The 12,266-nt window shown below is 41.1% G+C and overlaps 4 protein-coding genes and 1 pseudogene across 4 annotated transcripts in view; 3 read left to right on the forward strand and 2 right to left on the reverse strand.

The window, feature by feature from the left end:
• The window catches only part of LOC134799935 (nucleoredoxin-like), a 61,579-nt gene that overhangs the window by 41,742 nt on the left and 7,571 nt on the right, over window positions 1-12,266 (forward strand). The window lies entirely within an intron of this gene.
• Window positions 1-12,266, forward strand: part of LOC134799915 (translation machinery-associated protein 16 homolog) — a 169,746-nt gene that overhangs the window by 28,067 nt on the left and 129,413 nt on the right. The window lies entirely within an intron of this gene.
• LOC134800296 (venom serine carboxypeptidase-like) lies at window positions 2,132-3,529 on the reverse strand. The gene has a single exon (XM_063772799.1). It carries the CDS (start codon window positions 3,527-3,529, stop codon window positions 2,132-2,134), a length of 1,398 nt encoding a protein of 465 aa, XP_063628869.1.
• Window positions 3,702-5,155, reverse strand: LOC134800297 (venom serine carboxypeptidase-like). The gene has a single exon (XM_063772801.1). It carries the CDS (start codon window positions 5,153-5,155, stop codon window positions 3,764-3,766), a length of 1,392 nt encoding a protein of 463 aa, XP_063628871.1. The 3' UTR covers window positions 3,702-3,763.
• Window positions 5,697-8,825, forward strand: LOC134800298 (venom serine carboxypeptidase-like; annotated as a pseudogene).

A 12,266-nucleotide genomic window follows, 5' to 3' on the forward strand; every position in this document is an offset into this window, starting at 1 on the left:
ATGCATCCGAAGGTACAGTCAGCCTCAGATACATCGGAGCGGCCACGGCGTTTACAAATAACTGAGAATAGCTTTTATTATCAAGGCGATAAGTGGATGTTAGGATAGACTGTTTTCAATTGTTCTCAGCAGAGATCTCTTCTCACCTGTCTTTGGTAGACAGACACATTTAATACTTCTATATTTGTTTTTCTCTTTTTCTAGCTTATACCTTCTATTCTTCTCTTATACATTTCAAAAGCGCTCAATCTCTCTCTATCACGCTGGGTTAATGTCCACGTCTCAAAGCTCATAAAATTTTAGACTCAATTATTTAATTTATGTTTCATCCCTCTTTTACACATACAAATGTCGAAATGACAAAATAAGACCAACGATTAATAGCTAATTGAGGCTTGCAGCGCGTTTATGAATAACACCATTAGTTGTGCCTTTCATTTCGAAGTTTCCCGTCTATTCAATTCCATACCCTGACAATTACCAATAAACGGCGCACCTATTTTCAGAACCCCTATCTATACCGAGGGGGCAGACAGGTAGCCGGCGCGACGGTGACGTCATACCCCCTTACCTACGCTTATTCCTATATACAATGCGACTTGTACGAGTCAAGCGCTTTGACGAACTAGTGTCAAATAACCTTTTTAACGCCAAGAACACCTAAAGGGGTCGTAACTAGTCGTCGCCCACAGCGCCATGAACACATATGTGTTGAGGGGCCCACAGATAACCAGATAATCGGCCGGACGATATCAGCCTGTCATGTCAGTTTCCGCACAACTGACATGACAGGCTGTTATCGTCTTGGGGAACTGGTTAATCTGTGGGCCCCTGGCGTACGCAGCCAAAGTAACCTTCACACTTTCAAGTTGCATGGTACACTATTATAGCTCGCTTGCGCCCGTGACGTTGACGTGTGAATGACTTTAATGATTTGAACGTAAAGCATTCAAAAAGTTACCTTCTTCATCATTAAAAATATCACCATATTTACCATCCTAATTCATCTGAATTAGAATGTTAAATACAAAATACAAAGTACATTCTAGTACGGATCTTGGATAGAAAAACAAGGTTTAGCTTCTGGTAGCGAACCTCAAGGCCACGCTACAGCAGTTTAAGCGAGAGCTCGTCTCACTTGCGCCCGCAATGGGAATGCCCACCAAGTACCGGAACTATAAGAAAACAGGTGAAACGATCTTGTACTATTTTAATCAGCTCTATTTCGTGTACAATTCGCGTTGGGAATTGGGAAAAGCGGGGAAGTTTTTTACCCCTCAAGTACCTCCACGTATTTGCATATTTTCGATAGGTTAAACGCTTAAGTTGAAGACAGTATCAGCTAGAAATGGCAAAGTTGGTGTCCAAAATTATCAGTCACTGGCTATGCTCGAGAAACTTTAAAGTACAGAATCTTTCGCTTGCACACAAGATTTTTAACATTCGCAGCAAAAATCAACTTTAGTCTCTCATTACAAATAACCGTTTTCACCGATCACAGTTTTCCTGATTTTTTTTTCCTCCTTCATTCTTTCATAGTAACTCTACCATGCATTTTTTCACACCTGGTAACCACTGTAACCGCGACAGAGGCGCGACATCAAAGCGCGTGTAATAGAGCGTAATCGTTCTAATCAAGCTTCTGCATAATGCACCTCTTTGGTCTTGTCTGTTCGGTTTTAACCTATGTAGACGGATTTATAATCCATATAGACCTTAGAGGATATAACCAACGGAGACGCCATGTCTAAGATTTTCGGTACAAAATAGTCTGCCGTTTTTTGCGGGGGAGGGGCACATCAAATGTATAGGTACGTCATGTCAGATAAACGTCAGTCCATACATATAGTTGACATGTGGTTGACCATTGGCCGCCTATTTTCGACAGAGGGGAACGCCTGTTAATGGCGGCTCCATTGTTAATTACTCCGAGATATAGACTAGACATATCAGGACACCAGACAGAAGAACCGCAGGCATATCATAAATTCTGATCTAAATGTATATTGGTCATCAATAAATGAGATTGATGTTATCTATTAATAGAGCCATAGAAGGGAATCAAAATTGTCAGTAGAAAAGTTGAATCTAGTTTTGGTTTATCTTTTCATCAAGATCAATTCACATGTTTTTAGTTATCCCAATGATTTTCATTATGGGTGAAACGCTGGATCATATCCATTGCCCACTTGGGCTTGTCCCATATTACCGCGTGCCCGGCGTCCCGGACCAGCACCTCCACCAACCTCCCCCCCTGCTTGGCGTACCCCGCTACCTCCCCGTCCACGCGCCAGATCGAACGCTTCGCCGTCCTGTACTCCTCAGAACCACTGAAGTTCAGCTTCTGCAAGTAGTTGAGTGTCAGAGGATAAGCGACTATAATGTCCAACTGTCCAGTGTACACCAAACAATGATAATGGTCCAACAGTTCAGATAACCACGGACCAACTGACTTCATTACGTCTGCTTGTAAAATCTCTCGCAATAAGGAACCATTTTGGAATTTCAGATTTCCCACATGAATTGCTTTTCGAAAAACGTTTTGTTTCAATATAAATTTGAGTTCAGCTGAAACATTCGATTCGATTTCTTTAAATCCGGTATGTAAGTAATTATAGTAAGAGTATTCAGCGAATCCAGTGAAATTGTTAAATAAGGAATTATCTTCAAGAATAAGAGCGGCATAAGTGTTGAAGGCTTCAATCCACTGGCCATTTCTAATATAATTCACTGTCTTAGCTTCATATTCTTCAAATATTTTTCGCTGGTTTAAATCTATAAGACCTATTTGATATAAGAACTCTCCGTAATTTAACAGGTTTTCAGGATCGGTCATACCATTACCGATAGCTAAACCTTTGAGGTTTATTTTGGTTTCCGCTGTGGGGTTTTTCTTGTGAATAGCGTAGCCTAGAGCCGGGACATACTTCCCGCCGTATGACTCTCCCGCGATGAAGAACTCATTCCGCTGCAGCTCTGGGAAAAGCTGGAATAACTGAGTCAGGCTGGAGTACAGATTTTCAGCGATTTGTGTTTCATTTCTGCAATAACCATCCTTGTATTGGGTGAAGCTGAAGCTAGAGCCTACTGGGTTATCTATATAGATCATATGGTGGTTAAGAACCCAGTGGTACTCTTTGCGTATAAACGTGTGGTTCTTCAGAGCAACAGGACCATTTCCCATAAAAACGTTGGACATACCTGAACCGCCAGGACCCCCTTCCAACCACAAAATAACGGGGTCATCGTTTCTGTTAGCTGACATGCTGGGCAAGTACCAAAAGAAGTGATTGGAGTCGTAGGTTTTGTCGACGGTGAAGAAGCCGGCGTAGCTCTCGACGTGCAGGTCGTGGAAGAGCGCCACGCGCGCCAGCCGCCGCGCCTCAGTCACATCGCCACGCTCGAGGTACGGCGAAAGAAATAGGGGTTCACCAGAGCTGCTGTCTCCATTCTCTGTTTGAACCTCCAAACATGAGCAGAGTGCACGTAATAATATAATTTGTAGAACAATAGCCACAAATTTAGTCATTTTGTCTGGTCGTTGCTGCAGTCTGACAGTAAATAAGTTGTATAAGATATTGAATGTGTTTAAATACAGAACATTTCTGTTACCTACGTGTACGACACGTAACTTATTTTTATGATAGGTAGGTGTTATTCATAGATCATCCATAAAATAGTTTTGTATGTGTTTAATTTAATAAGAACTTACATTAATCGCTTTAAAATAACAATATATAAAAGATGTATAAAATGACGTTGACTAATAGTCCCAACATTCAGTATTATGGGTAAAACGCTGGATCATGTCCAAGGCCCACTCGGGCTGGTCCACTGGCACCACATGCCCCGCGTTCCGGACCAGCACCTCCACCAACCTCCCCCCCTGCTTGGCGTACCCCGCTACCTCCCCGTTCACGCGCCAGATCGAACGCTTCGCCGTCCTGTAATCCTCAGAACCACTGAAGTTCAGCTTCTGCAAGTAGTTGAGTGTCAGGGGATAAGCCACTATAATGTCTAGTTGCCCGCTGTAGATCAAACAGTGATAGTTGTCCAAGAGCTCAGACAACCACGGCGCGACAGACTTCATCATATCTTGTTTTAAATGATTAAACACTACAGAGGCATTGTGAAATGTTAAATCTCCCACATGGATTCCCTTTCGAGTAGCATTCTTTTTCAACATATACTGGAATTCATTAATGCCAGGTAAAAAGTACGCTTTAGGATTAGTGAATTTGTAATAAGCATCAAACCCAGTAAAATTGTTGAAATAAGAACCAGGTTCCGCAAGTAGAATAGCAAAGGTGTCAAATGCTTCTCTCCACTTACCGTGTTTAATATAATTTAAAAGTTTACCTTCATATTCCTTAAATATTTTTCGTTCATTGAGATCTATGAGACCTATTTGATACAAATATTGTCCATACAGTAACTGGTTTTCAGGATCAGTTAAACCATTACCGATAACTAAACCTTTGAGGTTTATTTTGGTTTCTGCTGATGGGTTCTTCTTGTGTATAGCGTAGCCTAGAGCCGGAACATACTTCCCGCCGTAAGACTCTCCCGCGATAAAGAACTCATTCCGCTGCAGCTCTGGGAAGAGCTGGAAGAACTGAGTCAGGCTGGAGTACAGATGTTCAGCGATTTGAGTCTGATCGGTGCAGTAACCTTCCTGGTGCTTGGTGAAGCTAAATCCAGTGCCAACTGGGCTGTCAATATATATCATATGATGACTCAGCGCCCAATGGTGCTCTCTACGCTCGAAAGTGTGATTTCTCACGGAAACCGGTCCATTTCCCACGAATAAGTTAATCAGCGCCGAAGACCCCGGTCCTCCCTCCAACCAGACGATGACTGGGTCGTTGTCTCTGTCAGCGGACATGCTTGGAAAGTACCAGAAGAAGTGATTGGAGTCGTAGGTTTTATCGACGGTGAAGAAGCCGGCATAGCTCTCGACGTGCAGGTCGTGGAAGAGCGGCACACGCGCCAGCCGCCGCGCCTCGGCGACGTCGCCGCGCTCGAGGAGCGGCGTCAGGAACAGCGGCTCACCTGGGCCACTATCTCTATCCTGTAGTCGAACCTCCGAATCGCAGTAGACTAAGCATTGCCAAAATAATACTTGAAGTATGACAAATGCAAATAGACTCACCATTACTAGGACTGTTGTTTGCTAAAGGCTGTTAAGTAATGTAATGAAGCTTCATGAAGGTAATTTCTATACACATGCCACATTTTATTACATACCTGGACGCATTTTCTTTTGTTTTTATGACGTTAATGTTACAGCATGAAATTGAAAAGCAAGCATTGTATTATGCGTGTTTCTGGTTAGAGACAAATAGACTACTAATAGTTACTTAAACATCCCTATTGTTTAGTTTTATTTATTTGTCATTTTACAAAATTATTTGTTTGTCATTTAATTAAATTATTAATTGCGTATTTAAATGTCATATTACTAAACGATTTACGGTCACTTGTTAAAAAAATGTACCGTTAATTTTACTATCGCCTCTACTGAATATTATGCATTAAAAACAATGACAAATGACAAATAATTAACAAACGGTTATAAAATGGTATTATTTATTTATTTTTAAAATGTTATTATGCTTCTAGTGATCCATTTACTGTCAGACTTCAACAAGTAACAGTGAATGCAAGACATTCCTTAATTTTATTTATTAATAAAAATGGTGAAGCAACTATTGGCTATCCTTCTACAGGCCTTATTTTCGCATAAAATCTTTACTCATTGTAACCCGGAGGTTGACCTAGAGGATGGCGACTGTGGACCCGGTGAGCCCCTGTTCCTGACGCCGCTCCTCGAGCGCGGTGACGTGGCCGAGGCACGGCGGCTCACGCGCGTGCCGCTCTTCCACGACCTGCACGTCGAGAGCTACGCCGGCTTCTTCACCGTCGACAAAACCTACGACTCCAATCACTTTTTCTGGTACTTTCGGAGCATGTCCGCAGACAGAGAAAACGACCCAGTCATCTTCTGGTTGGAGGGAGGACCGGGAACTTCGGGGCTGCTTAATGTATTCATGGGGAATGGACCGGTTGCCATAAAAAATCACACGTTTGAGCGCAGAGAGCACCATTGGGCGCTAAGTCATCATATGATATATATATAGACAGCCCAGTGGGGACTGGATTTAGCTTCACCAAGCACCCGGAAGGTTACTGCACCGAGCAGACGCAAATCGCTGAACATCTGTACTCCAGCCTGACTCAGTTCTTCCAGCTCTTCCCAGAGCTGAAACAGAATGAGTTCTTCATCGCGGGAGAGTCATACGGCGGGAAGTATGTCCCGGCTCTAGGCTACGCTATTCACAAGAAGAACCCTACAGCGGAAACCAAAATAAACCTAAAAGGTTTAGCTATCGGTAATGGTATGGTTAATCCTGAACACCAGCTTCTATACGGAAGTTTTTTGTACCAAATAGGACTCATAGATTTCAATGAACGGTTAATATTCGAGAAAAATGAAGCAAAGGCCGTAAATTATATTAGAAACAGTCAGTGGATAGAAGCGGGAGATATTGTTGTCGAATTACTTGCGGGGCCCGATTGTTATTTTAAGAACTTCACAGGATTCGATAGTTATTATAATTTCTTGGATCCTAAAATATATTTTGCACATAAAAAACAGAATATGAGAGTATTTTGAAAAATAACTCTGTTCGAAACGCAATCCATGTGGGAGATCTGACATTTCATAACGGATCTGTACCACATGAACATTTAAGACAAGATATGATGAAGTCTGTCGCGCCGTGGTTGTCTGAACTCTTGGACCATTATCATTGTTTGATCTACAGCGGGCAACTGGACATTATAGTCGCGTATCCTCTTACACTCAACTACTTGCAGAAGCTGAACTTCAGTGGTTCTGAGGAGTACAGAACGGCGAAGCGTTCGATCTGGCGCGTGGACGGGGAGATAGCGGGGTACGCCAAGCAGGGGGGGAGGTTGCTGGAGGTGCTGGTCCGTAACGCGGGACATGGGGTCCCAATGGACCAGCCCAGGTGGGCTTTGGACATGATTCAGCGTTTTACCCATAATACAAAACATTGGGACAGTTAAACAAGTCTCTTGTTAGCCTTGTCAATTAAATAAAGTGATGCAAAACAGTATCAAAAATATATAAGTAAATAGTCTGTATTTTTATTAACTATCCCTGTCCTATTAAAATGATCTATCGCTCATATCGCTAACTTGTTTTCAATAAAATAAACTATGTGTCAAACACGTACAATATCATAATTATTAACTAGGTGTATAAACACCACCTTTGCCTTTCCTGTCCTTCGTTTACTATCAGCTTTACGCAAAGAGCAGTCAAAATGAAAAAGTGCCTTTTTGTAAACATTGTTCTGCAAATTGTAATATTACGGGCAAATGCAGAAGGTGACCCCAGTGAACCCCTATTTCTTTCGCCGTACCTCAAGCGTGGGGACGTGACCGAGGCGCGACGGCTGGCGCGCGTGCCGCTCTTCAACGACCTGCACGTCGAGAGCTACGCCGGCTTCTTCACCGTCGACAAAACCTACGACTCCAATCACTTCTTCTGGTACTTTCCGAGCTTGTCCACTGACAGGGACAACGACCCAGTCCTCTTGTGGTTGGAAGGAGGACCAGGCGGTTCAGGTCTGATCAATATCTTTATGGGAAATGGACCGGTTTATCTGGAGAACCACACGTTCATACCCAAAGAACACAATTGGGTTCTGAACCACTATATGATCTACATAGACAACCCAGTGGGCGCTGGTTTCAGCTTTACTAAACATAAGGATGGCTATTGCACAAATGAGACACAAATCGCTGAACATCTGCACTCCAGCCTGACTCAGTTCTTCCAGCTCTTCCCAGAGCTGCAGCGGAATGACTTCTTCATCGCGGGAGAGTCATACGGCGGGATGTGTGTCCCGCCGGCTCTAGACTACGCTGTTCACAAGAAGAACCCCACAGCGGAAATCAAAATAAACCTCAATGGTTTAGCTATCGGTAATGGTATGGCCGATCCTGAAAACCAGTTAAATTACGGAGAGTTCTAACAGTAACAGAAACGCGAGAGTTAAAGTGTAATAATTATATGACTAAACTTATTGTCTATTCTTTGATTGTAAATACTTAGGCACTTGACAATTATGATACTAGGTATTTAAACGTGTAAATAACTTACTAGGACTTTTACAGCGTAATAACAAGGTTTTTATGGCACACATGCAAAATATTAAAACTTTATGAACAAGATAAGCCACATTAGGTATGGTAAATAATTCATACACCATTTTATTTCTACCACGTGCCGTTAAGTGGCAAAGGCGTCGGCCAAACATCCACCAATTTATGCTCAACATAAAGCGTAATAAAAACACACGGCTTTTATTATACCACGGACCCTGATAAAACTCCCCTGGCTTACCCCTATTTACCCGGAAAGGATTCCATTACTTAAACTAAATTAGATTGTTACCTACTTACTACGCAGCCAGTGTCGGCAGTTTGCCATTGGTAGATTTATTTGTTTAGGGGGGCAACACTGGTTTTATTTTGTTTTTCGTGATTGGAAACCATGGAAATTATACTCTGTCAAGCAATTTCCGTCAGTAGAAATTCAAAAAATGTAGGCGCAAAGTGTTATCGTCCCATAGAAATTTCCTTTTTCTACTGACAAACTTGTTTGACCGGCTATATTTAGTAGGCCAGTCCATATGGGAAAATCATATTGCCAATTTGATCATAAATTAAATTTACGTCAATCACATCTAGCGTATATCCTTGAATTAAATTTTTGCCTCCACACCAAATAGTTAAGTCAAATTAACTAATATATTTAATCAGATTGTACGAAAAATCATTCCGTCTGGAGTCTGGATCCCACTTATCACCGTTAAATACCAATACGCGAGCTAAAAGGCATGCTTTAGAACTTAACCCGCCATTTCAAGTTTATAATGTTTAGTGAATCTAAAACTGAACTGGCCGACGAGCCCGATTCTGATTAAAAAATTTGATACGATTTTGATCTCATTTGATACGACCTAGAAGATAACTCACGCCGATTAAAGCATTCGAAATAAAGTGAAAGTCGTGCGTGAGATGCGCACCAATTACTTAGCCTTCTGAGACCCAGATGCAATTGTTTTGTTTTGAAAATGGAACCCTTAGTTACACAATAAAAGTTCAAAATAGAATTTGGATTTGGAATATTTACAAAAAATTGTACGCAACTACGCAGGGACTTTGGACGCTATACGATCGTCAAGACCAGCTCAAAACCATAAAAAAAATTTATATTGGAATCGACATCCTGAAATGTTTTCTGCCAGTTTTTCATTCTTTAATTTAGCTTATAACGCAGAAAAGCCGCGCCGGGGTAAATGGTGTGTGCGAGAGTTATGGCGGGAATATTATCGGCCTCCATTGCCGCCATTTTCGGGTAAATCTCGACGCGTTGGATTATACCGGGTATAATTCACTTTTGCCGCCCCGGGCGGTTATTACATCTACCCTTACTTGACTTTCTTTTTATTAGCCACATCACACACACACAAACTGATTATTTTTGATTTTCGCGTTAGACCCTCAGAGCCTGAACCACTACGGCCACTTTAAAAATTCAGATAAGTTACTTAGAGTCGCACCAAGAAAAGTCTGCAGCGGATTTGATAGCCCACGCAGTGTAAGTGTTATTTATACGTCATAATTTCATAGAAATTAGACGTTTAAAATGACACTTGCACTACGTGGGCTATCAAAATCGCTGCAGACTTTTCACGATCTGACTCTATGCCACAAGCCACAACCATTTGAATATATTTCAGAATAATATATTTAATACATCTTTTTTTTATGTACCTATGGCAAGTAACACCCCTGTAGTTGTAGGCGTCCATAGGCTACGGTAACTGCTTACCATCAGGCGGGCCGTATGCTTGTTTGCCACAGACGTGGTATAATAAAAAAAACAACGGGTTGCACTCCGGGAGTGCCGACAGAAGTGAAAACTCAATGACTAGTCCAAAATGACTGCAGCACTATGACTGTATCCCATCCTCCTTTCTATTGAAAAACTTTAGTTCCGAAATTTCTGGCCAGTGAGCTTAAAATTGTAGCGTTAATTGTTTAAAATTCGAATAGAAATTGTAAAGTTACCTTGCAGACCTCGCATCTAAATATATTTGGTCATGATATTGTAATATGGCAATTAGCCACTTTTAGTGTTTAGCAGTAACACTTTGGTTTACTGCGACATAAACGCGTATTGCTTGTGTCAGCGCAACCTAACGTGTATATATAGGCAGGCATTTAGAGAATATACGTTCTTATACTATCACACATAAGGTGTTTGACTTCTACTCCCATCACCCGCTCGAAACCATAAACAACAAGTATTATACCTTGTTATTTGATGGCGACCCAGACCAGCGAACCAACGAACTAATACTCAAAAAAGAAGAAATAATCTACCAAGACTACAAAAGAAGAGAAGAACCAACGCAGTCAAGATCAACCCAGAAAATCAATCACACTTTCAACGCAAGAATCCACGCAGTCAGAACCAACCAGCATTAAGAACCAACAGACAAGAAGAATCACCCAACATCAAAAAACGGAAACCAAGTTAAGAAGAGAAATCAAGAAGAGCGAAGATCGAAGAGCGTTGTCCAGGGTTTCCCGGCTCGCAAACCAAGAGGTGTCCAGGGTTATCCCGGCCCACCATAATCATCGGAAGCAGAGCCAGCCAGCCATATGAAGCGTCAAGCGAGTGCCACGTGGAGGTGCCAGCTCGCCAGGCCGCGTCAACAGCTGCCAAGAATGCCGGTCGCGAACTCGCACCGGACCGGACGAAGACGAAGCCGAGGACGGCCAGCCACGCAGCAATAGGATGTAAATCCTACGTGTAATTTAGTATTTTATTTAATTTTCTCTAAAAGCCAGCATTTTTTTTCCAATTCAGTAGCAGTCATATTTAAATCATTCATAATTATTAAAGGTTGTCGCTAAACTCAATTTCGTTTCGAGCATAAATAATTTTCATAAGAAGTCATAATATAATATAAAAATTAAAAGTGTCGAATAGTGTCCTCAATTATGTATGTTGCAATTTGCAGCGCGTGCCACACGTTGTGCGCACGTCGACAGAAAACTTAACTAGGCCGCGAGACTTTGCCGCGAGTTAGAATATTTTAATAAGCGATGAATGAAATTTGATACATCGCATAACGATTAAGTAATAAACAACTCAATTCAATAAAATTATTTAATTGTTTTTGAGTAATGATTGATACTTTAGCTACGTGTCGGACTGATCACCTGATATACAGCGAAAGTTTGATTTAACACATCATATTTTTTTTGGAATTTTGGAAGTTAAATAATCGTTTTTATTTTATAGAAAGCTTACAGTATGGTACAAGTTTGAGAAGTTTTAAGGAGTTTAGGCACATTTATTTATAAAATGTGACCTTATAGCTAGAGCACTAGTCCTTCGTACTTGATCATAGTGTGATATACAGTATCCTCCGTGAAAGTTGTAGGAGACTTATTGTCTTAATGTATTTGTGTCTCTAGGTACAGGCAGAGCCGTACAGCCTGGCCTGATATGCCGCTATTATTGTGTTTTAGGGTGACCATGCCCTCGGGTAGCCAATCCCGCGTGTAGTTATGAAGTTCGGGTACGCACGGGAGCGTAGCCCATGATGTATTGATTATAGGGTGACCATGCCCTGGGTAACCATTCCCATTAATTATGTTAGGAGCTTAGGACTCCGTCTTAATACGGCATTAGTTATTTTTATTACGAGATTTATAGGGTACCGTAACTATAAACAGCGAGAGTGAATATTTTAAAGTTGAATACCAAATGTTTTTAAATGTTTTAAAGTTGAATAGTAAATGTTTTAAAGATGAAGAGTAGGTAAATGTTTTTAAAGAACGAGATTTATATTTTATGAGAAAAGGAAGTAAATTAATATTTTAACGTTTGAGAGATGATAACATTTTAAGTGAAGATAATATTTTCTTATTAAAAGATAACGATATTTTTTTACAAGGACTACGACATTAATACGACACATAAAGTCAAGCTAAATAAAGATTGTTTGCATTATACCTATATAATTTATTAACATTATTTTTTATTGATTTCAGAAAAAATTGTAAACAAGTAACATGCGTTTAAATTTTTTCTTCTGCCACCCCGGCGGTGAGAGGAACTTTCGGGGGAGGTGTAATATGGCAATTAGCCA

This window comes from Cydia splendana, chromosome 19 (genome assembly GCF_910591565.1).
Source record: "Cydia splendana chromosome 19, ilCydSple1.2, whole genome shotgun sequence".
Classification (NCBI taxonomy): Eukaryota; Metazoa; Arthropoda; class Insecta; order Lepidoptera; family Tortricidae; genus Cydia; species Cydia splendana.